Genomic DNA, 27,328 nt, shown 5'->3' with positions numbered 1-27,328 from the left:
TTAATACATACATAGTAAATAGTTGATTTATTTTTATCCAATACAAACACCCCCAAAATTCCACTTAAAGCACAGGTTTCACCAACCTACCACAAAAATAAATATAAAATGAAAGTGTGCCTTTGCATGCTATAGTAATCCAGGCTGATTAGAAAGTGCTTGAGGTGTAGATAAGAAATTCACCACATTGCTGATTTGGGAAACATAGCTTTTTTCTGTCAGTTATGTGATCTTGGAGCATTAGCAAGGAGGTGTGTGTGTGGCTGCGGCTGTGTTTTTCTTTTAAAGATCTATGTACATAAAAATACAGATCACCTGTTTGGCATGTATTTTGCCATAATGTTGTACATTTATGCCCCTTTTCCATTACTGTACAATAAGGTACACATTCGAAACCAGAACAATCTGTTCCTTACCTAATGTGCGATTGTTCGTTTCCAATTGCACAAAGGTACTTGTGAGCACTTGTAAGCTAAATGCAATCTAATCCAACTGGAGCTTGTTTATGGCTGTAGCAAAGCATTCAGTGAGAATGGCACTGCATGAATTGCAAGTTATGCACACATGGATCAGTTTTTCAGCAACAGAAAATATATTTCCTATTTTAGCAGTTTAGCTTTGCAGATGAAAGAAAGCAACTCCAGTAATATTAATAATGTGTGCATCAAAGCTGACCCCTGTGTAACACTATCTTATTTTTGGAGTACAGTGGTGTTCAAAAAAATAGCAGTCCAATACCATTAACTTGATAAATCACTGTTTTTAGTAGAAGTGATATTTCTACATAGCAAAAAATTCACTTGAAAGTGTAGTAGAGTAATGAAAACAAAACAAACCCAACAATTAGGACATGCATCCCACTCATTCTGAGTAATTGAAGCATTGATTGAAAGGGGGTTGTTCAAAATAATATCAGTGACGAGTTCAATTGGTGAAGTCATTCATTCTGCAGAAGAACGGGTGTCAATTTTGGCCCTTATTTAATGTAGGAGGGTGGCAAATGTTGCACAGCTTGGTCATAGCACATTTCCTTTTGAAATACTGGGTAAAATGGTTGTTCCAGACATTGTTCTGATGAACAGCGTACTTTGATTAAAAAGTTGATTGTAGAGGGAAAAAACATACAGAGAAGTGCAGCAAATTATTGGCTGCTCAGCTAAAATGCCTTAAAGTGACAACCAAAACCTGAAAGACGCAGAAGGAAGCGTGGAACTACTGTTCGAATGGATCAGAGAATAGCCAGAATGGCAATGGCTCAGCCAATGATCACCACCAGAAAGATCAAGGAACATCTGAAGTTACCAGTAAGTACAGAAGATGATTAAGTGAAGCCAATTTACCAGCAAAAACTCCTGCAAAGTCCCGTCGTTAAGATAAAAACGTGTCCCGAATGGGTTCAAATTTGCCAAGGAACACATTGACTGGTCCAAAGAGAAATGGCTCAACATTTGTGGACTGATGAAAGCTAAATTGTTCTTTTGGGGTCTAGTGGCCGTAGACAGTATGTCAGACGACCCTTGAGCACTGAATTCAAGCCACAGTACACTGTGAAGGTAGTAAAGCACGGTGGTACAAAATGATGATATGGGGATGTTTTTCATACCATGGTGTTACGCCTATTTATCACATACGAGGGATCATGGATCAATTTAAATATATCAGAATACTTGAGGAGATCATGTTGCCCTATGTCGAAGAAGAAATGTCCTTAAAATGGGTGTTTCAACATGACAATGACCCAAAACATCTTGGTTACAGACAAACAAGATTGAGGTAATAGAGTGACCAGCCCAATCCCCTGACTTCAATCACATAGAGAACTTGTGGGTCGACGTCTGAAACACGTTTTTTTTAGGCAAAACCCAAAATTGCAGAAGAACTGTGGAATTGAAGGTGTAATATTTTCAGTGCGTTTGCATTTATGGAAATAAAAGTTATTATAATGATTTTGTGCTTTATTCACTTTTTTTAAAGTCACTGCTATTTTTTGAACACTACTGTATGTATTATTTACCTGGACAAATGGTAGTGATAGTGATCACTTCGGATCGGATTTAAACTAAGTGCCAGTCCTTTCTGCATTTTAGGTCTGTAACACATTTCATGGTTAAAAGAAAAAAAAAAACCGTGTGCCAAAATTGTTGGCACCCTTCCATCAAGTACTGCAGCCTCCTTTTGCTTAGATACCAGTTTGAACCCATGGAACTCTCCTGTTCAGCTCATTCCACAGGTTTTATGGAGTTTAGGTCAAAAATTGCTTGGCACTTATTGAAGTACATAATGCCATGTATCCAAGCTAATTAACCAGGATTTTATTAGAAAAAGCAGCCCAGATCACATCACAGATTTATCGTGGAGAGGAGGCACATTTCTACATGGCTGTCTTTGTGTCTGCACCAAGCTCATCTCTGGAATTGTTGCCAAAAAGCTCCTAAATGTTCCAGGTGTTTTTGCTTGTTGGTCCCATATAGCAGAGGCTTTTTGGCAGTCCACTTATGTTTATATAGGTGATGTCTGAGCATAAAGAGAACTTGAAGAAAATTTAAGATTGCATGCAGTCAGTGTAGACCCGTGTTCCTTCTGGACGGATTCTTAACATCTTTACTTGCTTTAAACGTCTTCACTGGTGCCCAGATATTGGAAAAGCACATAAGAGAATTAGGCCTGTGTGTGACCTTATATTTCTACTTCATTGAAACAGGAGTCATGGCTGACCATGCTTACGTGAACTTCAATGTAACTCATAAGAACTTCTTGGGGTGCCTGTAATTGTGGCAGAGCATTTTTTAAAGATAAGATTTAGGGTTTTTTTCTTTTAATTTTTGTACTTCTTGGAAGTGAAACTATTTGATAATATTTTAAATGAAAGGTTAAAAGGACAGCCTGTTTTTAACCATATACACCAATTAGAAAAACATAATGACATCCTCTAATGCTTATTTTGGAACATTGTCATCATCAAGGATATACTAAATGTGGGGCAGATCATAGTAACTTGTAGTACTTGTAGAGCTGGAATAAAGACCTGAGTGATTTAGATAAGGGCCAAATTGTTAAAGCAGTAATACTTTCAAAACAACAAGGGGTGCTCAGAGGCAGCTATAGCTTACCAATAGTCACCTGAGGAGGGATAAGCTACGAGCTGCTGACAGTTTTTGGACAGGCAAGACTCATTGATGCCAGAGGACATGGTGTCTGGTTCAGACCAAAAGTTAAGCTACTGTGGCTCAAATTGCAATCATTTTAATAGGTGCAAGGAGGTTAAAATCTGACAACACAGTTCATCAAACCCCTTTTGTGTGGGATTTTGCAGGCCAGTCAGAGTTTACATGCCAAGTCTTAGCCACCATTAAAAGCACCTAAAATTGCCTCAGAACTGGACATTGGAGCAATGGAAGAAGGTCAACTGGTCAGATGAACCCTGTTTTCTCCAAAATCATGTGACGGCAGAGCACATGTGCATCGGTTAGCCATGGAGAAGTAGGGTAATGGTAGCTTAGTGGTTGAGGAACTGGACTTGTGATCAAAAGGTTTCTGTGTTAGGGCCCTGAGCAAGGCCATTAACTCTCAATTGCTTGCATTGTATCAGTCACCATTGTAAGTCGCTTTTTAATACCCACTTATTTATTTTCTACTTTATTAAAACCCCATCTGCCTATACCTTTGTTCTATCAGAGTTTCAGTAGATTTGTGTTTTTAGACTATTGTCTATTTGTACTAGAGTAAGGAAATGTTTTCTGAGGAAGCACTTCTCCAAGTTGCTCTCGATAGTAGTTTTCCAAAAATGGAAATTGAAGAGAAGGCACCAGGATGCACTGTTGGACATTCCTTCTTCATGGCAGAGCTGTTATTCCTTAAACAGCCATTCTTGATTGAATGCAGACAGCAGCAGAACACATCAAACAAAACAGCACAGGCTCACTTGTCACAAAATTCGACTTGATTATGGAGTAATGTCCTATTGCCCTTTAAAAGGGGGGGCAATGACACAGATAATTAAAGTATCATTTTCACTTAACTGACAGTCACCTGTGTCTTGTTTAGCTTATTTATCATGCTGTATCACAAAGTTGCCAGCTCCTCTGTTCGCAATATGCTGTCTTTGAAATCTTAATGCTGGGCTCATTCTAGTCTAGTTTTCTCATGGCGCAAATCTTTTTCTGGGAATGCAGCCAGTGTTGTGGCACTTTTTAGCTGTCATGAGGAAACTGCCCTGGACAAGTTAGCTGCCCCAGATGCGTCATTAGTTGGTTGGGTGCCACTCGTTCTTTGCCGTTCCACAGCTTGTTCCTAGTTTCTGTTTTTGTGGTGACCAGTCAAAACATGACATACTGTATCTTTGGTTCATACTGTCTAAGTCAATGTAACAAACACTGCAAGGTTTTTAATTTGAATTATCCATACTGTCCTAACTTCTCTGATTTGCTGTTGTACCTCTAGACTAGAAGCATGGCTCAGACACTTATGTGCAGGATGTCATTGTGGGCCATGGTTTTTTTTCTTTTTTTTTTTTTATGTAATTATTTGCAAGATGTAGTTATATGTAATATTCCTGATATAACCTAATTTAAATGGGGTGCAACTGTCTGACTGAGGTTTGTTTGAGTTCCTTTATCACAAATTCGTCAAATCATGTCCTGATTGACCTTTCTTTTTGCTCAGAAGCAGTTATGCTGAACTCCGACAGTAACTTTTTAAAATCCATTTTCTTTTTAGACAGAAATAAAAGCCACAATGCCCCATTCTGGGCACTATAATAAAAATAAATCCATCCTTGACATCCATCCTCAGCTACCTTACCAATGGCTTGACATCAGTGGAGCGCTTCCCGATTAGCTTCAAGACACAGTTTTCAGGCCAGCATTTCCACCATGTGGTTCTTGGTGTCTACTGCAATGGTCGTTATGGCTCATTGGGTATGAGCCGGCGTGCAGATCTCATGGACAAGGCGCTGGGCTTCCGCACACTCAGCGAGCTTGTCTTTGACTTTGAGGACTCATACCGACGATACCAGCATGCCATTAAGAAGGTGAAGATTGGTCTGTATGTGCCACACAACCCACATGTCTTTCAGCCTATTGAGTGGAAACACCTGGTGCTGAACCCTTGCCGTCAGGGCCATGAGGACATGCGCAAAGAGCTGGAGAAGCATGGGCGTGACATGAGAATGAAGGTGAGTTTCCAACTCTTTGAGGTCTAAGATCAGGATTGATTGAATTAGAATAATTGAGTTTAGTAGATGGGACTTCATTCCAGCCAATGGGTAGTAGGATAATGGGAGTTTTAAAGGCAGGTCTTAAGGCTGCGATATGCTTTGTTCAGAATCAGAATCACTTTATTTCATTACACATATGAGGAATTTGCTTTTGTTGATACACACAGTAATACACATAATAGTCCACATAGTAGTACACACAATACACATAATAGTACAGATAATTACACATGTATGACATGTAACATAGAACATATTTAACCAGACAGCACACGGACTGTTAACCAGTATTTACCAACATTTGCCCAAGAGAACAATTTTGGTTAAAAAGTGTTACAGCTCTGGGGAAAAAGCTGTTAGCGTGTCTAAAAGTTAAAAAATGTTTAAAAGTGTTTAAAAGTTATCTTAGATCAGACCATAGTAACATTGGACATCCTAGAGCTTTGTTTGTTTTTTTCAGCCATCCATGAAACAAAAGGGCAGGTACATGCTGTAGTAATGGGTAAAAGCACTCAATGTTTAAAAGACAATGTGTACAATGAGCTTTATGTGGCTTAATGTAGCAAAGCCGCAAGCTGCATACTATTTTTTTTCCTCAAACCTGATTACTATTTAGAAAAGTAGTATATAGTTTGGAACTGTTGTATATGCCTCTAGCTCATCAACTGAAGCTCATAACAGCAGGTTAAAACTCAACCCACATCCATATCTATGGCTGAGGCATTTAGTAAACAGTAAATGAAAAATGCCTTAGTCTAAGTATTTAAACCAAAAAATAAATAAATAAATAAAAGATACTCTAAATAACCTCTAAAATAAATGTAGTACAGTATAATTTTGGGTAACTACATAAAATGAGCTTTTATTTAAACTAAGTCATACTGGGACTAGCAGATGTGAATTAATAGGTTGATGAGTTGCCATTTGGTGCTTTATTTTGTAATAGGGCTACATGTGAGAGAACATGCATAGGTAGTGCTCCCTGTAGTGTAAAATAAACTTTGAAATGTTTGCATTCATTAAATTGCTTATGGCTACAATGATGGTCACTATCCTGATGATAGTTGGTGATAGGACATGAATATAAAAGGCTTTGGGTGCTTCATGTGTTTTAACATGAAAAGGTGTTTTTACTTTCAGATCTTAAAGTCATCGAGTGCCCAATCTCCGATAAAGGAACGAGCCAGGGGAAAATCTTTGTCACCTCATCGACAACAAGTCATTAGCCCCCAAAGGCGCCATCATTTTCACAGAAGAGAAAAATCGTAAGACTCAATACTTTATTAATAATGACTTAATAACACTGTTACATAATCCTGTTTAAAATTAAAAGGGTTTATCCATATCTTATCATATTTAGTGATTTGGCCACCCTGGACTCTGGATTTTAATAAGATAATCAACTATGAGACTATGACAAATTTTTATTACTTCACTGAAAGCTGACATCTTTATCTGTCATTTTCACCTGTCCATAATTACTAATACAGAGATGTTAATTAAACAGTGAAAATGCAATAAAAACCTGATATTAAGTAATTCTATTAACTGGCAAAAAATAAAGACACAAAAGAAACTGGAACAGAGGCATGTTTACACTATGTTACATCACCTTTCATATTAATTACAGTTTCCATCATTTGGGAACTGAGGAAACTAATTCTTGTAGTTTTTGCAGGCATTAAATTCAGAATTTGTTTATATTTACAAAACGCAATCAAATAGGTCAGCCACGACACAAATAACTTTTGTACTTTTGACAGTTAATAAAAGGATAAAGATAATTACCAAATTACAGATTCCTGTTTTTATTACAGAATGCATGCTTTCTGAAAGTAAAATATTTAACTCACATATGACAAATACAATTTCATTATTTATATTCACCCTCATACAAACGTTTAATATGTTATTGGTCTGATGACTATGTTTGCTATATATCAGGCATTCCAGCCTGTTGAGCATTATTTAATGTTCAGATTTAATTGGGCAAATGAGTGAACAACAGTGATTTTAATTGTGATGACATAGTTGATCGTTGTCATGCCAGTTTTAGGAACTCATTTAAGTGTTGTTCATGTATGCAGTGTTAAGAGTTTATTAAGAATTTATTAAGAGTTTATTAAGAGTTTAATAAACCTTACCTGATCTAACCTGATAATTCAGTATGTCCTAAGTAGTATCAGGAATGAACAGTGAGTTTTCACCGCTTTATTTCTCTGCATAGTTCCTGGTTCATCAGTGGTATGAGTTAAGGAGTGTTTTGTAATAACTATTTCTCCAACTACTTGGAGAAATTTCCAATATATGTCATGTCTACACTGTTTGTATTGAGCACATCGCTAAAAGGTCACAGTTTAAAACATACTTCTTATATAAAAATTAAAGCTTTAGGTATCCGTTTATAACAGTACTAATACTGTAATACCCCCCAAAACATAATCGTGGCTTACCCTAGCTTCTGTTCTTCTAAATGAGACCAAACTTACATTCATGTGTTGTTTCATTAGAAATATAAATCATTATTTTATATGTATGTGTATGTATGTGTGTATTTAGTAGGTGTCTATCCTGGCTGCCATTTTGGATGTATACAAAGAAACCCAACCTCCTTTGTCCAGATTTATTTGACTGTAATGACAAACATCCAAACTTTTCCCAGTTGAATGCTGAACTTTGTAGAACCACTACAGACTGGACATTCCATTGCCATGTCATCAGTCTGATACAGATAATAAAATCCTAATTTCTGCCTTTCAACCCTTTCATGCCTGAGTGGAACATTCCATTTTCGGACACTATGTAACATGGTCATAGAAAAAACCTTATTGTGTAAATACCGTACATAGCATAGACTATATGTACACACCATTATAACCAGAAGAATCAGTTCTTTAAAATGATATAAAACTCAGTATGGTTATTTAAGTGTAATATAACCAAATCTATACAAAAATCCTTCAAAATCAACCTAAAAAACCTCTCAATTTTTATTTCACACATAAATACTTACATTAACACATTTCTGTGCAATATAGAGAAAAATATAGAGTATATGAAATGTTTGCAATTTTGTGAGCCATTTGTCAAGAAAATAATTTTGAATCTATCATCTTCTATTCAAAAGTTATAATCAATTTAGCAGAAGGTGTCATTTAGCAATTTAGAATGTTCGTGTCGCTCCTTTTTTACCTCACTTTTTACCAATGTCAGCATACTATAAACCAATGAAAGTGTACTTTTATGGAAAATAAAGACTACATATACACACCATTATAACCAGGAGAATCAGTTCTTTAAAATTATATGAAACTCAATGTTTTTCAAGTGTAATATAATAAATGTTTACAAAAAACCTTCAAAATCAACCTAAAAAATCTCTAGTTTTTTTACTCAATTCATAAATACTTACATTTTTAACACATTTTTGTGCAATATAGAGAACAATATAGAATATATAAAATTTTTGCAATTTTGTGAGCCTAAAGTTTATCTGGCTGTAGCCTGCTAAACTAAACCCATAACGTGATGCTGGATTGGAATGATGCCAGTCCTGAAACAAAATGAAACTATTAACGACGGCTATGTCCACAAAATGGAAGAAAAGTGTTTTCCACCACTTTTGAGTTTTCTGAAGCAGACTGTATGTGTTTAACATTTGATCAGATCTGTCAACACCTCCCATGTGTTTATTGTAGTCCTTTACTACAGCTGGTTGACAGACTACTTTTCTGTCCCACTTGGCACCAACCTTTACCATCCTAGAAACCTCTGATGAATCATTAGCATTGTGGAAATTAAAGAGGCATGTAACTGCTCGCGTGTCCTTCCACTGAACTACTAAGACATTTCCGTCAATTCTACACCACCTCATATCACCACGGTTAGCTTGCCGCTCCCATTTCTTGACATCTTTGAAATCCACTGGGAATTTCTTACGATTAATCCTACATGTCCCACAAGCATTGATTCCCCACTCCTTAAGTCGGACCATAACAGTTGGTGATGTATAGAAGTTGTCAAACCAAACTGTGTGACCTTGATTTTTAAATGGCTGCACAAGGTCTTCGATCACTTTTATAGCCAAATCAGTTATGCGCCCATCAAGACTGCCTGTGTAAACATCAAAGTCTAAGGTATACCCCGAATCTGAAGTTGCAATGACCCACAATTTGAAACCCCAGCGAGTAGGTTTGCCCTTCATATACTGCTTGAATCCTGATCGACCTTTTGATTTTACCATTCTCTCGTCTATGCTCAGATTTTCATCAGCCTGGAAAAGCTGCTGACACTTGGTTTTGAGGTGGTCCATCAGGTAACGCAACTTCCTAAGACGATCAAGATTATTTTCTGTGGCAGGATCTACAACATGGAGGGCTGCCATCAATTCCTTTAAATGGTCACGGGACATGAATAACTTGGCCCATGAACCCTGAAGAGATCTGGTTCCCCAATATCTGTGAATGCTGTGGAGGGACGTGAAACCCATGTAAATGAGGAGCCCAAGAAACCGGTAGAATTCATCTGGGGTCACTTCTTCCCATGCCCCATGATGGTTCGCATAAGACGGCCTATTCAGTACAAGCTCCTACCCCTTAGAGTTTGTAAACTGGCAAATCTCAGCAACAATGGTGTACGTGAAAAACAACTTGAAGAAGTCTATTTCACGCAAGGTACTTGTGGCTGACCGTACAGCCCTGTGCACACTTCCCAGATCTATGCCTACTGGACGAGAAGGATTAAATGGTATGGGCTCTGGTGCTTCTGTGTCTACATCAGCATAGGAAGGAAAGGATACAGATTCAGGGAAGCGTTTCCGCTTCCTACCTGACATGGGACAAGAAAGACTAACCAAACCCATAAAAGAAAACAAACATTAGTAAAAATCATAATCTGAGTTTGTACTCTTTTGTTGATTTTATATTTTGTTGGCAGCCCTGATTGTGTGTGTGGGTGCAAATGCTGACATTTATTGTCAGCATATACTGTATGTACACACACACATTTACAAATACACACACTTGGAATACATGTATTTACCGATAGGAGGTTGTTGGTTGATCCCTCTGCTCATCTTGCTCTTCATCCTCTTCTTCCTGTTCATCCAGGAGCTCCATGTCCATGAAGTCCTCCTCTTCAATGGTCATGCCTTCATGATCTTCATCGCTGTCATGTTCAGCAATAAGCCTAAGCTCGTCAGGGCCTAGCCGCTGTCTCTTCAGAGACTCCATAAGGCGTGCATATTGAGCCTTGTCTCCATCCATCTCAGAATAATAAAAGAAAAGAGATTACAATGAATAAAGGTGGTGACAGTGATGTTATTTTAAAAATAATTACATATATGTAGAATTCAATCACAAATACTCTATGTTTTTGTCAGAGACGCTAATGTCCACAGGCTCATGTTTTGTAGTAAACTCAAGTACACTGAACCAATACATATGACAAAAGTTTCTCAAATCTGGCACATGGTTTACACATAAAACAATAATGATCTAAGAGGAGCAATAATTACAAGACAAAGTAAATAGTCACAGACTGAAATGTTATGCACCTGTATGCTTTCAAAAAAAGCTTTCAAAAAAAGTTTGATACCATATTTTAGTCCCTTTCAAATATCTCTTGCAATACATTAGAAAATTATGCAAATCTGACAAATATTTTATAGATAAAACTATATTTCACTGATACAAGTAAGAATTACCACAGAAAAAAATATATTATGGTAAAAAAAAAAGTTATAAATTGCAGACTGACATGTTATCTACCTATATGCACCTATATGGTAGCATAGCATACTTTAGTCTCTTTCAAATAAATGCAGCAATTTTTTAGAAAATGATGCAAATTTCACAGAAATATTTTATAGATAAAATAATATTTCTCTGTTATAAGTACAAATTACCACAGATAAAATATACCATGGAAATAAAGGTTATAAATTGCCCAGACTGACATGTAATCCACCTTTATGCTTTCTGCCTCAGCTAAATTACTTTAGCCAGTCATGCTAAATGCATGTAATGCAAAATGTAATGCTATTATGAGCAAAGCTAAGGTGATTTCTAGGCAGACTTTAGACAGTATTGAAGTAAAACAAGTAAGCTATAACTGATTTCAAGATTACATGCATAAAATCTAACTTTGGAGTTTGAGAGCAGCCTGTTCAAACCACATGGCTGCAGGGTGCAACACACAGCTCCGGTAGTTTAGCTTAGCTCACTGCTATTCCCTTATTTGTGTAAAACTGCTGCATACTTTACAAACTACTAAACAAACGAGACTAAAAAGGTATCTGATAAAATCTCCACACGTATTTATTTCCATCTAGATGGACATAAAAAACCTTACAATCGATTCAGAAAGGAGAGTTGTGCAGCTGACTGACTAAACTTAGAACGCAACTCTCAGAATCACCTCAGCTTTTCCAAAGCGTAAAGCACTAATAATATTACAATTTTACCATTAAAGCCAAGTTTTCTGAGTAGAAATGAAAAGTAATAACACTAATAAACAGTTTTAAAATAAATCTTACCTTATTTCACTGACAGAATTTCTCTTTCTGTGTTATCCAGTCGACTGTCTCAGCTGCGCTCCGTGTGAGGGCGGGGCGAATGAAAAAAATAAATTCTCCGCCTTCTCATTAAATATGCAAACCAGCCACGACACAAACCGCTTGACCAATGACATTGCCTTTTAGCCTGGGTTGTCAGCTACCTGGGGCAGTTTTCAGATTTACAATCAGTGATTGGACGGCGGAGATATAAGGCTTTAAGCCATCGAAATTATTGTTTCGAAATTTGAATGGGCCAGCTTTAAAGGGTTAATTTGATTAAATAACATGAGGTTCCACCAAAAACTGAATTTGAAAGCTTTGGTTTTTAAACTGTCTTTTAGAACTAGTTATATATCTTATTTCAATCATGTGGAACTATTTACGCACAATTCCATCCTGAATGTGATACAGTTGGATAAATAAACATTTCTCAGACAAATGTAATGTGTTTGTGCTCTGAATTAATTTGACACTTTTACATCATGCTGTGAAAGACAGGGGAGGCATGGATTTTATGTGTATTTTAAAGGCAGAAAAGGCACAAATGTATTGTATGGTGACTATAAAATCCAAATAGTTTAAAAAAATTTCAAATATAGTCTGGTTTGGGGTTTTTTTTGTTGGAAAGTTTGGAGACCATTTGAGACCAGTATGGACTTCCTTTACTCCAACTCCACTAACTCCAGATCAGAATTAATTATTAGCTAAAGATTTGGTATTGTAATAGTAAACAACTATTGCCACAGGAATGAAATGTTGGTTATGGCATTCCAGACCTGCACTCCTACTTATACTCACCAAAGGCTCAATACTACGGAGCCCCTAAGGTGACATCCTCTGAAAAAAAAAGAACGCGTGGCCACGACTTAGTAACGCGTTCCCACGCCTTACTTAACGCGTGGCCACGACTTAGTAACGCGTGGCCACGACTTACTTAACGCGTTCCCACGCCTTACTAACGCGTGGCCACGACTTACTTAACGCGTTCCCACGCCTTAGTAACGCGTGGCCACGACTTACTTAACGCGTTCCCACGCCTTAGTAACGCGTGGCCACGACTTACTTAACGCGTTCCCACGCCTTAATAACGCGTGGCCACAACTTAGTAAGGAGTGGGAATGAGATCGTGGCCACGACTTAAAAAGGTTGAAACAGTTGAATATTGTTTACTCTGTTTACTTTCTTGACTATCGTGTCAATAAACAGAATGGATGATTAAAGCATTGTACTTGCTTACTTTATATTTATTACATCTACAACAGTAGCGAACATTAACGTGTGTATAAACATTACTATGACAACTCGCATACGTCTGTGTGTGCGTAACAGTTCCGTACTGAAACATAAAACCATCACACGTTCCATACATTAACACATGTTGTTAGCCGTAGATTGTTTGTTTTGGAGCCTTGATGTAATATGCAGTCTCCCTCCTGGGTGTAACAGATGATCACACCACATTCAACTGTTTCCCCTAACAACATGTGTTAATGTATGGAACGTGTGATGGTTTTATGTTTCAGTACGGAACTGTTACGCACACACAGACGTATGCGAGTTGTCATAGTAATGTTTATACACACGTTAATGTTCGCTACTGTAGTAGATGTAATAAATATAAAGTAAGCAAGTACAATGCTTTAATCATCCATTCTGTTTATTGACACGATAGTCAAGAAAGTAAACAGAGTAAACAATATTCAACTGTTTCAACCTTTTTAAGTCGTGGCCACGATCTCATTCCCACTCCTTACTAAGTCGTGGCCACGCGTTATTAAGGCGTGGGAACGCGTTAAGTAAGTCGTGGCCACGCGTTACTAAGGCGTGGGAACGCGTTAAGTAAGTCGTGGCCACGCGTTACTAAGTCGTGGCCACGCGTTAGTAAGGCGTGGGAACGCGTTAAGTAAGTCGTGGCCACGCGTTAATAAGGCGTGGGAACGCGTTACTAAGTCGTGGCCACGCGTTATTTTTTTTTCAGAGGATGTCACCTTAGGGGCTCCGTACAATACTGATGGGAACAGTGTGAGGTTTTGTTTGTTGCACCACCAGTAGTTTCAGTTAACCTGTGTGGCTACACTGTGTTCAGTTTTTTAGAAGGTTTTCACTATAGGTGTATAAGGAATTTGTGCCTGTTTAGTCAAAAGAGCAGTTGTAAGGTCAGAAACTGATTTTAGTTGAGAGGGCCTGGCTCACGTTTGACATTCCAGTTAATCCCAAAGGTGTTTACTAAGGTCTGAGCTTTGTGTAGGCATGGTCCTGCGCACCATACTCATCAAACCATGTCTTTTTGGACCTTACATTGTGCACAGGGACACAGGCATGTTGGAACAGAAAAGGAAAAACCTTAGGTTGTTGCTACAAAGTTGAAAGCATGTCATTTATTTTATATGATTGGTTTTAACTATCAGCAATAGGTATGGCTGAAACACCTGAACTCCAAAATTAGAAGGGGTGTCCACATACTTTATGCCATATAATTTATTTAGCTGCTCTGCTTTTGTGATTCTATACATAAAGTTCAGGAAATGTTTAATGTCAGTGTTAATTTTCAGTCGGTTTGTGACACTAATATATGCTAATAAGTGCCCCCATGCATGTCTAATAATCTCATGATCATATTGCAGATGTCCAGCAACCTAATGAACAGGTGCCTACATAATATATCATCTGTTTGTATGTTTATAGGCCTGCCACTCTAGACAGAAAGCCAGCAGAGCTTAGCACCTTGAACGATGGTTACCAGATCCGCATTTAATGCTAACCTGCAGAAAGACTACCCTCTCTCATCAGACCAGGTGTCAAATTGTGTTTTTATGTGTGTTTTTTTTAATAAGTCTTTATAATTCTATTTTGAGACATTATGTATTTCTTAGAAAACTATTCCCTGCTTTCAGTATGAAAAACAATAACAATGTTGGTTGCCTGTCAAAATTGTCAGATATTATTATTAGACAGTAAGATAATAATGCAGATATTATAGTTAATAATGTGTTGGGGCTTTGAACAGTGTGTTGTTTTATGTTAATATTGTTTTGTCATCAGACGTCAAACCCCAAGTACAGTATATAAGCCATTCAAAGTCACCACACAGACATAGCAAATTTAAACTAGATGTAATCAGATTGTCAGTGAAGCACCAAAAGGCATATGGTAAGTTGACTATGTGACCTAAAATTAGCTAATGTCTTGTTATTTTAGTTAATAAAAAATCATTTTAAAGAAAACCCTACTCTAGGCACAATATACAAGCAATTAAAAATTGGAACAAATAATAACAATATAAAAACACACATTTACATTCAATAACAGTTTGTCCTCTATTTCATCTAAAAGCCACAAGAACAAAATGTTTAAAACCATCAGACATCAAAAACACTGCTGACAAGCACTAAGTGGGGAGCTTATTATTATCTCCTTCTTAAACTTAGTCCTCCACCCACTCCCTGGGTGCTCTCAGAACCTCCCGGTGCACAACAGTTACACTGAAGCAAAAGAGCTACTTTTTGAAATCAGATGTCTGGAACTAGCTTTTAAATATGCAGTCAAAATATCATCCAACAAATCAAACCCAGTATAACCATGTCACGACCAGGGTGGCTAAAGCGAGACAGAGAAGGGTGGACACACACGCAGAGATGATGACTGAACAAAGGTTTTATTAATAACCAAAACTAATCACAAGCGCTAGTAACATAACCAAACATAACTTGGCATGACTTAGCATGACTTAACCTGACTTAGCATAACGTAGCATGACTTAACATGACTTAACATAACGTAGCATGACTTAACATGACTTAACCTGACTTAGCATAACGTAGCATGACTTAACTTGACTTAACATGGCTTAGCATGACTTAACATAACGTAGCATGACTTAATTTGACTTAACATGACTTAACATGACTTAACTGAAAAGAGAGCCGAGAGCCGAGAGCCCAGAGCCACACAGAGTCCACACAAGCCACTATAGCAGTCCAACAAAGCAACAACATAACAAAACAGTTCCCACTCTAGTGCTCCAGAGCACCTCTTAAACAGAGTGCAGCTGGAGCCAATTAGTCCTGGGGAACCAATCATGAGCTAGATCATGAGCTAGGGTGTGGCAGGAGACAGAGTGTGCTCACGGTGAGGGGGGCGTGGCACACAGGAGCACCAGAGCACACAGAGGCAAAGTGTTACAAACCACCAGTCATCCACCTAAAACCTAGTCCTATTTATGCACTAAACCCAAGAAGGATTTAACTTTTATTCAAAATTTTATCTGTGAGTAAAACCCCACATCTCAAGAAAATAATCCCCACCATCCTCAACTACCCTATTATGGTTGAGGCTTGGGGCCCCCCTTGCGACCCCCAGGATCCAGATATTATCCTTGACTCAATATTATATCAGCAGCATTTCATGAAATTTAGAAACACCTCTTACGTCCCTATTTACACAGACAGGTCCAAGACAACTCAAGGAGTCATCGCTGCCATAGCAAAAAGCCATTTTAGCCTAGGAATCAAAATCCCAAACTACTGCTCCATCTTTACTGCAGAGGTTTAAGCCATACAAGTCTTAAATTATATCCAAATAAACCACCAGCTCATATTTTTAAATCTTGCCTGTTGTTCTGTTGGGCCCAATCAGACTTTACACCAAACAAGTTTTTTAACTAATGCAAAATTTAATGGGCAGAGATGATAGAACAGAACTAACATGATCAAAAGTAATACCTCAGTTTATCTGAATTAAGTAGAGGAACGTTACATGACATCCGGTCTTTTACACAATTTACACAATCCTGTATAATGGTAGCATGTACAGTGTAAATAATAGAGGTCCCAATACCAACCCCTGTGGAACACCATAGCTCAGTTTGGGAGTTTAGATTCAAGGAATTTAGTTGGATAGCTCTGCTTGATAAGTCACTATTATCGCTCATGCTGCTACAAGTATATTGCTCTTTAATAGAGCAAGGTGGCACACTTTGAAATTGAAGTATTTTTTTCTATCTTGTCATTAAATTTTCTTTAAATTATTTAATTTATAACATAAATAATCCACATGTCAAATAATGTCAGTAATAACAAAGTTGGGACACTTTGAAAATTCAATAAAGCAAGAATCTGTGATTTGTTCATTCTTGAGAACCTTGGCTCTCCTTGGTCAAAAGTGGAGGTTGGCAGCAGTAGCGGAAGCAAAATATGATCTGGTTATTGGATATGGCTAGATTGGGAGGATAATTGGGGAAAATGCACACAAAAGTGGCATATTTACCACTGTTACAGAACCTGACACATTACACATTTTAGTTTTTGGATGACTAAATATATAATTTAAATATATTGATGTGCCATTTTTTAATAGGAAACAGATCTGGACTGCAGGCAGGCCAGTCAAGTGCAAGCACTCTGTGCCTACAAAGCCACGCTACAAGATGAGGCCTAGCATTGTCTTGCTGAAATGACCATAGACTCCCCTGGAAACAATATCGCCTTGATGGCAGCAAATGTCTCTTAAAAATGAAATTATTCATCTTTGTGTCAATTATACCTTCACACATGTGCAAATCACCCATGCCATAGGCACTAATGCATCTCCATACCAGGACAGATGTTGGCTTTTGCATCTTTCACTGATAATTTCAGTAAATAAGTACAAACATGGACTCATGTTCTCTCTTGGACTCTTTTGATTTGTCTGAGATGGGATTAGGCCCAGAGAACACAGCTGCATTTCTACATAGAAGTGATATATGACTTTTTTGTGGAATAGTTTTAGGTTATGTGACAATGGCCTTTTAAAGTGCTTCCAAGCCAATCTGGCTATATTTATCACAGTTACATGAAGGCTTTGCAATGCTATCTGAGGGATTAAAGGTCATGCTCATTCAACTGTGGTTTCCAGACCTTGCCTTACGTAGACTGACTGGGATTCTCCCGATTTTCTGAAAAAATGAAAAAAAAAATTGTATTTACAAAATCTAATGAAATTGGTTACATTAAGTCATTTTACTTTTGTCAGTTAAAGATTTAAGAGAATATTTTTTCAAAAATGACATTCTGATTTTTTGCATTTTACAAAATGTCCCTTTTTAGGAAATGGGTTTGTACAACCTTGTGCAAAGGTCTTTGGCCACCACTTTGTTGTTTTAGCAAAGTTTTAATGTACATCAATATTTATTATTGATGTCTTTATTAAGATACAGAAAATACAGGAAAAAGTCAATATTTAGTGTGATCTCTTTTGGTACTAAGCACATCTTGAAACTCTTTTGAAGAGACTGTCCTGTAGTGTTCTGATGGTATATTATACCAGGCTTCTTTCAGCACTTCCCAGATTTTGTCTTTAGATTTAGATTGTCTTTTATTTCTGTTTCTGTTTAGGTGATCCCATCCTGCCTCTATAATATTCAGGTGTAAACTTTGTGGAGGCCAGTCCATGACTGTCAGTGTTTTATCAGCTGTATTCTCTCCAGATATGATTTCACTGCATTAGCAGTGTGCCTGGGATTGCTGTTATTTTGTAACAGGGTGAACTTGGCATCCCAGTAAAGCTGCCAGATGCTGAGCCAGGTCCCTGCTGGACTTTTTTCTCTCAATGAAGAAACTTTAAAAAAACTTCTCATCAGGTCTTCTTGATGAAAGTTTTCCTGGCCTTCTGGTCCTTGTTTGACCTCTCCTGATTTTTCACATTTGTTTATAACAGCTTCAATACCACATCCTGAGTATCCAGTTTGTTTGTGGATATCCCCTAAGTCTCGTCAAATTCTGTGATTTTTGGCATTTTAAATGGAATGGTGTGACTGAAAATTGGCCTTATACATATTATCAAGCTTTCAATAAATTGATTTTTGATTGATTGAGCGATTGATTGCGGGTTGTCTTTGTTTAAAACAATTATGTAATATGCAACATATAATACATGCAAAAATAGTAAACATCAGTTAGAGACACATACTTTTTTCTTTACAGCACTGTAGCTGACATTGGATGTTAGATTCGTTCCTGTGTCCTTTTATGCCAAATGCACCTTGAGTCTATTCAACAAATCCCATCAGTTTCAGTAGCATTGTTGTTGTGATTTATTGATTTGATAAAATATGTATTTTTTGATGTGTTAGAAAGATAAAAAGTCCCTGAAGAGTCCTGTTGATTAGTAATGTTCTAGTAGTAAACATTGTAACACATTCTGTACACAGTGAAAATGGACATATCAAGAAACTGGACTTCAGAATAATAAATCAGGTACTTGTGGAGTCTAATAATTTTTACAGGCACTCATAACCATGCATGCCTTACAAAGGCCCCTAATCTGTCTTCCCTAATAGTAGCGGAACAGCACAGTTGTAGCATCTTAAAACCAGCAGTTAAGGCTTTTTAAAATTAAATCTTAATTAAAAAATATATAAGTGATGTCCAATTGAGGTAGAATGCAAGGTAGAATTGAGGTTGAGAGTTAAATGCTATGCTTATAAACCTCACACCAGTTCTCTTACGTTAGAACAAAGACTATTGGTCACCATTGGTCACCAAGCTACAACAAATTTTTGAAAGCAGCCAAAACATATGCTGACTTAACATTAGCATCATGTTAGTACCATGTTATTCTAGACACTATTTTCTCCAATGCATGGGGTGGCTAAGTGGGTAGCACTGTTGCCTCACAGCAAGGTCCTGGGTTTGATCCCCATGTTGGGCGGTCTGGGTCCTTTCTGTGTGGAGTTTGCATGTTCTCCCCGTGTCTGTGTGGGTTTACTCCGGGTACTCCGGTTTCCTCCCACAGTCCAAAAACATGCAAGTGACCTCATTGAAGATACTAAATTGTCCGTGACTGTGTTCAATATAACTTTTGTGAAATGATGAACCTTTGTAATGAGTAACTACTGTTCCTGTCATGAATGTAACCAAAGTGTAAAACATGATGTTAAAATCCTAATAAACAAACAAACAAACTCAATTGCATGCTACCTATAAAACTAGTGAAAAAGGTTTTTCAATCTGAGATATTTTAATGACAAGATTAATGATCACTAGTTCTAAAGGGCTTGCATCCATTACACAGTGGGACATTAGTAAAGTAAATGATAACACAATTGTTAAGTGTCTTCTAAATAAAAATATATGAAATAAAATATGAAATACCAAATAAAATAAATGAAATTCTTGACAAAAATACTACTACACAATGGCTACATGCATTGCATTTGTATGGTTGATTTGCATTATGCATTGCATTTTTCATGGCTTACCTTGCATTTTAATTAGTTTTACATTTTTATTTATATACATTTGTCATACTAAGAACTTACAAGTTGATGGCTGATGAACACCATAGCATACATCATCCATTACACAAGTATGATGCAAAGCCAGCAATGACTTGAGAGTTGTCTATTTTTTCATTACAATTCAAAAGCACATAAAACAACTGTAGCACAGTAACTGATAAGGTAGTAACCTATAATGGTGCTATTACTTATTTTAAAATATTAACTGTTAGAAACATGTTACTACATGGGCTTACTTTAGCTTCTACAATCAGTTCATATACAATGAAGATAAAAATTAGTTAAATGTATTTTAAACCTTAGTAATGAAAACTTTTTCCAAATCAAACTGTAGTTCATGCTTTTATTTACACAAGTACAACATTTTAATTGGTTCCAAGTGGTTTGTTGTAACTGCTTTAATGTATGTACTTCGTGAACTACCTTGTAAAAATGATTGAATGGTTTGAAGGATCCCTCTCAAGTCTCAATATGGCTGTTACCAGTTTATTCTGTCCTTATGTTTAAAATGTTAATCAATTTTCTGTACATGAATTTTCATGAACAATTTATTAGTTGTTTGCATGTTGTAATAATAAAAGTGTCATTTGTATAATTTGTGTCTTTCTGATTTTTAATTTTTTTAACATTTTTGTTTATTATTATTTCATACAAATGCTGCCAAACACAGAAATTAGCTGTAATATTAAACCGCAGCAGTTTTAGAATTATGCATGTTGACTAACAATAGTATATTCACCAAAGAAAAGGTAGCTGACTTAAAATGAAATGAACGCTGGCCCTTATTTATCAATTTCACATTGTCACAAGCACAGATTTGAGCATCCAGAATAATGTAGTCTTACGCAACGCATTCGAGTTGCTTTATGTGCCCAATCTCACCTCATTTACGGTGGAAAGTATTTCAGACCCTGTAAATTTTACAGACTTAATGATATGGATTTGATTTTAAATAAAGTGCCATTCTAACCCATAAGTATTCACATAATCACTCATAATTAAGTAAAAACATGTTTTAGAGGGTTTTTTTTACTCAAATTCCAGCTGTTGCAATTTTAATTGATTGGACATCTGGGTCTATAAGGGCCCACAATTTACACTGCATTGTCAGAAAAAAGCCATAAAGTAAGGGAACATTGACATTAAAGTAGCCTAGCATGACCTTATACCTTTTTAAAGTTGGGTAAATTGGGCATCTAAGCAAAAAGGGCCTTTATTAGGGAGAAAAGAAATAACCCAACATTTACTCTAAATGAGCTTCAAAAGTCATATGCAAAGATGAAAGAACTGGATGGACTTTATAAATCAGGTCTTTATAGCAAAGTGGCTACTGTTGAGTAGAAGACATATGACGGTGAGCTTTGAAGCTAATGGAACTTGTTTTGGGAATTTTGGGACGGATTAAAACATCCTTGGCGTGGCTTCGGGCATGTCTCAGTGTTCCAAACGGACCCAGACAAAGTCTTAAGGGGCTTTTAAGTGTTGAATAAAGGTCTGAATACTTGTGTACTGGGTGGGGGGTATGAGTGTTAGGTTGAGTTAATGACAGAAGGCTTTAGGAGCCAGCAGACATTATAGTGACAGCAATTACTAAAGTAGCTGGGCTTTTGCTCCCAGCAAGCATCAATCATATTGAAAAAGTTTTCTTATTAAATTGTTTTGAGTTTTGTCTAAATTTAATTTTTTCAAAGTATTAGCAATTAAAAAATGGTAAGAGCAGATTAGGGCCTTGTCTGAGGAGGTGAAGAAGCTACAGGCAGATAAACAACAGTTACAACATGGTTCATCAGCAAATTTAGAAGCTGCACAGTTAGGAGAACCTGTACTTTATCAAATTAAAAAAAAAACAAAAAAAAAAACCTTCCTCCCTGTTGACAGTGGCAGGATAAACTCCCTTAAAATTACAAGGTATAAACCTTGAGAGGAACCAGACTCAATAGTGACTCATCGTCCTTGGGTGGCCTGGGGGATAATTTTATTGAATTACATTTAAACAAAAGTAATAAATAGTTAAAAGAAAACAGAATGTAACTTCTTCATTATTGACTCCAGTCTGTAGTAAAGTCTAATAGTGAGTTCTGGACATTTTGAGTGCAGACATGGCAGATTCCCATCATACTAAGCAGCTCAAACTTGCAGACTTCAGCTTTGGGTGGAAAAAAGGTTCCCGTCAGAATCACCTCTGGGTAAAAAACAAAAAATGTAGTTAAAATGTGATATGAAATTGTTAATGGTAAAAAGTCAGTTGTGCAGATAGTCCAGCACCCCTAATTATTACAGCATAACTAAAAGTGAGAACGAGGTAACACAGCCATGGGGGCTTTTACATGACATTAGCGTCTACCTTCCCCACCGTCAACAAACTTGAGTAATCGCACAGAAGAGGCAGAACAACATCAAACCAACATCCCTGATCACCACAAATCTATATGACCTAGAACCCCCAAGCTCTGCACCTTTGTCTATAGTAGGGTTGGGCAGTTCTGGTCCTAGCCAACATAATGTAAACTGGCCAGCAAAAGCAACAAATAATAAGAGCACCAGACTGCCCAAATTTTCAAAATTGGAGCGACACATCTCTTGTCTGAATCACACACTGAGCTGAGGAGATTAATCCAAAGTTGTGGGGCTATACAAAAAAATGCTCTTCCCTGTGTTTTTTTTTTTTTTAATTGTAGGAACTGTAAGTAACCCTGCACCTTGTGAACTAAGTAAATGTGCTGGGTTGTAGTGCTCAATAAACTCACTTAAATACTGTGGAGCCAAAACTACCCTAATTAATGCAGTTTAAGTACTAAGGTTGGGTCTAAATCCTGATTGAAATGTTTCATGAATACTGTTTTTGTAAAGATAAGAGCGTAATTGTTGGGAAACGTAGACAAAAGAAAGGTTTGAAATCAGCCTATAAAAAGATAGCACACTGGACCAAGATTATTTTTAAGGGGTTTAATAACAGCACATTTGAGCAATTTAGGTACATATCCTAGACTAAGGGATGCATTTATTAGGATAAGGGCTCTACAATTGCAAAGAGTAAGTCTTTATGTAAGCGGGTTGGAATAGGGTCATGTATACATGACGATGGCTTTATTTATTTAATCAATGTTGTTAGCTCACCCTGGGATATTGAAATAAAGGAATTGAATAGCATTGTTGGATACACTCAGTTAAAGGCACAGAACGGCATGGGGGGAGGTAGATCATCCCACCCCCCCAATGACAAGGTGCTTCATCTTACCATGGCTGATGTGAGGAAATCTACGGAGAGTCAATCCATGTAAAGCTGCTGGATCACACAACATTTCAGGCAAAGTGCTCAAAGGATGTGCAGACCAGCTGGCAGATGTCCTCACAGACATCTTCAACATTTCTCTGAGCAGTCCCATCAATCCAATGTGCTTCAAGTCGACCACCAGTGTCCTACCTCAATGACGCCCATTGTCATTAAGTGCTTTGAGAAGATTTCAGGTAACATATTAAGACCCAGCTTTCACCCTCAATGAACCTACTGCAGTTTGCATCCCAACCTCCCTACAGACGATGTCTTGGCCACCACCCTTGCTGTTCATAACCTTCAGCTCAGCATTTAACACCATCATTTCTCAGCACCCGATTAGAACAAGTTCACATAAACACTCTTTCATGCACAATCACGCATGCAAATTTTTAAACAAATTTGGAATAAAGACCAGAGGGCCAGTAAATCAGCCGAGATTGGCTTATATTTGTGCCATTTTGCTAGACAATTTTGGTTGCTTACAGTCGTATGTAGAAGCTCAAAACAGATTTTCAGCACAAGCACCATAAGGGGGAGACAATGATAGAATTTTTCCATGACTTAATGTCACTGATGAAAGTGGTACATAAAGACCCTGGACATGCCAAAATTCACATATGGTACAGTTTAGGAACAGGTCTTACTTTTGCCATTTTAAGATAAAAGCTGATAGTGGGGGAGGCAGGGATTAATAATATTCTAACTAGATCTGATGAATTGGCTGATCTATGAGAGTCTTTGGAAACAAAAGTCACAGTTAGATGATGTATTGACAGTTAGATGCTTCATAACATTCATAACTCCTGCATTAAGCAATGAGTAGACTTTAATCTAGCAACTCCTGGTCACTCATAGAGCAGTGCCTTGTAGTATAAGTAGTAATGGTAAAATTACTTGACAATGGCTTTATGGTAACAACAATTATGGAGAGTTTTTAGAAATATTTAGGCCTAAGTCCAGGACAGGTTTTAGTCATGTAGCTGACTTGAGCTTAAGGCAGCCAATGGGCTTGAGATACCCTACCAAGGCTACTTAGAGCTTGATGATAAGTACGTTGCCATGGGTGTCCTGGTAGTAAAATACTCCTTGAATGTAGTTACTCTGCAAAAGAGGACCTCATGTTGGGTATGAATGTTTTATAAGCATGGTGCTATGCTGTTCCACTTACCTAGTTTGCGGGCTGTATACACTGAAAACAGATGTCGAATTGTGTGCAGGACTTTTGAGCTATTGGTAAAGTCTGGTAGTTTGGGTAAATTATCTGTTTCTAGAGATCAAGCAATACATATTCCTGCTGGGTCAGGTGCAATCTGCTTCATTAGAGCCATCAGCTTCTTTGAGTATGTTTTTTATCCCCAGGAGTCCAGGTGGATAGTGCATTTCTTTCAATAACCAGAGGTGCTATTGATGTTTCTGTTGTCAATGTAGGGGTCCAGGATAGATGGCCAAAACCCACGACAGTGCTAGGAGACTTCTATCTGGGTAAAGTGTGCGTTGTCTGGTCAACTTCATTTCATTTGTTAATACTGCATTTACCACTTTGTAATGTTGACATACATATATATAAGCAAGTTGTGAGATATTTGTAATGCAGGTTCCCGGGTTATGGTTAAAAGCATAGTAAGACTGGTAAGACGTGTCATACGGCTCGCCTCCTAAATAAGTTATTAAAAGCCATGTAGCTTGTTTAAACTATATGTAAATTGTAATGTTAGAGAGGACTGATATGTTGAATGTGTATAAAAAGTTGATGATACTTAGCTCAGGCATGATCAGACACCATTCCATCAAGTTTGTTGTTTTGGGAATAATCGCCCATTTATTTTATAAGCAAGGTTTAAACACAATTAGTGTTATGGCAGGTAGGGTGTATATGCTGCATATGCTGGTATGTATACCAGTCGTTGGGGAAACAGAAAACTAAATAACACAGCTGAGAGTTATGAAACTAAGACTAAAGTGCAAACTTAAAGATTCCTTACATCTAGAATACTCAGATTCTTAACTGCTTGTTAGCCAGTCAGAGTCCAAAAACATCTAGAGCTGAGGCTTCCAGCACTACCCTAGATCTATCCAGGTTATAATAGCAGTCCAACATCATTAACCTGATAAATCACTGTTTTTAGTAGAAGTGATATTTCTACATAGCAAAAAATTCACTTGAAAGTGTAGTAGAGTAATGAAAACAAAACAAACCCAACAATTATGCATGCCGCTCATTCTGAGTAATCGAAGCATTGATTGAAAGGAGGTTGTTCAAAATAGTTCAATTGGTGAAGTCATTCATTCTGCAGAAGACTGGGTGTCAATTTTGGCCCTTATTTAAGGTAGGAGGGTGGCAAATGTTGCACAGGTTGGTCATAGCATATTTTCTTTTGAAATACTGGATAAAATGGGTTGTTCCAGACATTGTTCTTATGAACAGCATACTTTGATTAAAAAGTTGATTGTAGAGGGAAAAAACATACAGAGAAGTGCAGCAAATTATAGGCTGCTCAGCTAAAATGATCTCAAATGCCTTGAAGTGACAACCAAAACCTGAAGGACGCAGAAGGAAGCGTGGAACTACTGTTCGATTGGATCAAAGATTAGCCAAAATGGCAAATACTCAGCCAATGATCACCTCCAGATTGATCAAGGAACATCTGAAGTTACCAGTAAGTACAGAAGATGATTAAGTGAAGCCAATTTACCAGCAAGAACTCCTTGCAAAGTTCCGTTGTTAAGAAAAAGATGTGTCCTGAATGGGTTAACATTTGCCAAGGAACACATTGACTGGTCCAAAGAGAAATGGCTCAACATTTTGTGGACTGGTGAAAGCAAAATTGTTCTTTTTGGGTCTAGTGGCCGTAGACAGTATGTCAGACGACCCTCGAGCACTGAATTCAAGCCAAAGTTCATTGTGAAGACAGTAAAGCATGGTGGTACAAAATGATGATATAGGGATGTTTTTCATACCATGGTGTTACGCCTATTTATCACGTACAAGGGATCATGGATCAGTTTAAATATATCAGAAAACTTGAGGAGATCATGTTGCCCTATGTTGAACAAGAAATGTCCTTAAAATGGGTGTTTCAACATGACAATGACCCAAAACATCTTGGTTACAGACAAACAAGATGTGTTCTGTATAGGATGAACACAAACTGGCTAAATGTTGTTAATGTTTTGAATTAGAATTGAAAGTGTAGCATTTTCAGTGCATTTGCATTTATGGAAATAAAAGTTATTATAATGATTTTGTGCTTTATTCACTTTTTTAAAATCACTATTTTTTTTAACACCACTGTACGTGCACACGTGGTTGTTTTAATGTGTAACAAGTAGATGAAGTCAGGTAGGGCTGAAGAGTAGTTTTACTGTTAATGCAGACATTTGTGCAGAAACAATTTATGTTTTGAAACGTCATTTTAGTGACAGTCCATGTTTACCGCTAGCTGATTTTTACATATACGCGGTCTAACCGAAAAGACAGTCCTGTAGACTATTGGGTCAGTCTAAACATACAACAGCAGGCAGCCAACAGCAGGGAAGCAAAAACAGGGAAGCAAAAGGAATAATATGAACTCAGAAACTGCAATGATGTTTATCAGGAACTGTCCCAAACTTGATCTCTGCAGTGTCTTGCAAGCTTATCAATAAATGTTCAGTCATAGAAATTCAAGAGGCTATTAATAAATATCACAGGGAGCCATTCCAGAAAATTGTCTCACGTGTCTAATACAACCCATGCATTAAAAGTATCGACAGCCACTAGGGCTAATTATCATTGTTGGTCAACCTAAACCAGACCTGAACATATTGGCATGTTATGAGCAAGCCAGAGGTTACAAATGAGCTAAAAATAGAACATGCTGCCTGGCCTTAAAAGGTGGAAGGGTGACAAGATTCCTGATGTGGTAGGCACTGTTAAGCTATTGCAGTCTGTCACATTGTAACCAAAGCATGAGCACCTTGTGTGGGAAAAAACTGCCTGAGAGTTCACTGGTTTCAATAGGG

The 27,328-nt window shown here is 37.3% G+C and overlaps 1 protein-coding gene across 8 annotated transcripts in view; it reads left to right on the top strand.

Annotated features, from left to right (window-relative positions):
• vash2 (vasohibin 2) overlaps window positions 1-27,328 on the top strand; it is a 40,803-nt gene that overhangs the window by 10,174 nt on the left and 3,301 nt on the right. The window contains exons 5-8 of one of the 8 annotated variants that reach the window (XR_010013709.1): window positions 4,792-5,173; window positions 6,356-6,480; window positions 14,457-14,586; window positions 17,127-17,625. Coding sequence is in view for 7 of the 8 variants with exons in the window: in XM_063001995.1 (XP_062858065.1) it covers window positions 4,792-5,173; window positions 6,356-6,480; window positions 7,775-7,961 (694 nt within the window). In the remaining variant the exon portion in view is untranslated. Of the gene's footprint in view, window positions 1-4,791; window positions 5,174-6,355; window positions 6,481-7,774; window positions 7,964-9,476; window positions 10,260-10,323; window positions 10,495-14,456; window positions 14,587-17,126; window positions 17,626-18,145; window positions 20,645-27,328 lie in introns of those variants that run through there. The other 7 variants (XM_063001999.1, XM_063001997.1, XM_063001998.1 and 4 more) reach the window with 7 other exon arrangements.

The sequence above is a fragment of the Trichomycterus rosablanca genome, chromosome 9 (genome assembly GCF_030014385.1).
Source record: "Trichomycterus rosablanca isolate fTriRos1 chromosome 9, fTriRos1.hap1, whole genome shotgun sequence".
In the NCBI taxonomy this organism is placed as follows: Eukaryota; Metazoa; Chordata; class Actinopteri; order Siluriformes; family Trichomycteridae; genus Trichomycterus; species Trichomycterus rosablanca.
The sequence above is the reverse complement of the archived record's forward strand: the minus strand, read 5'-3'. Positions and strand labels throughout refer to the sequence as shown.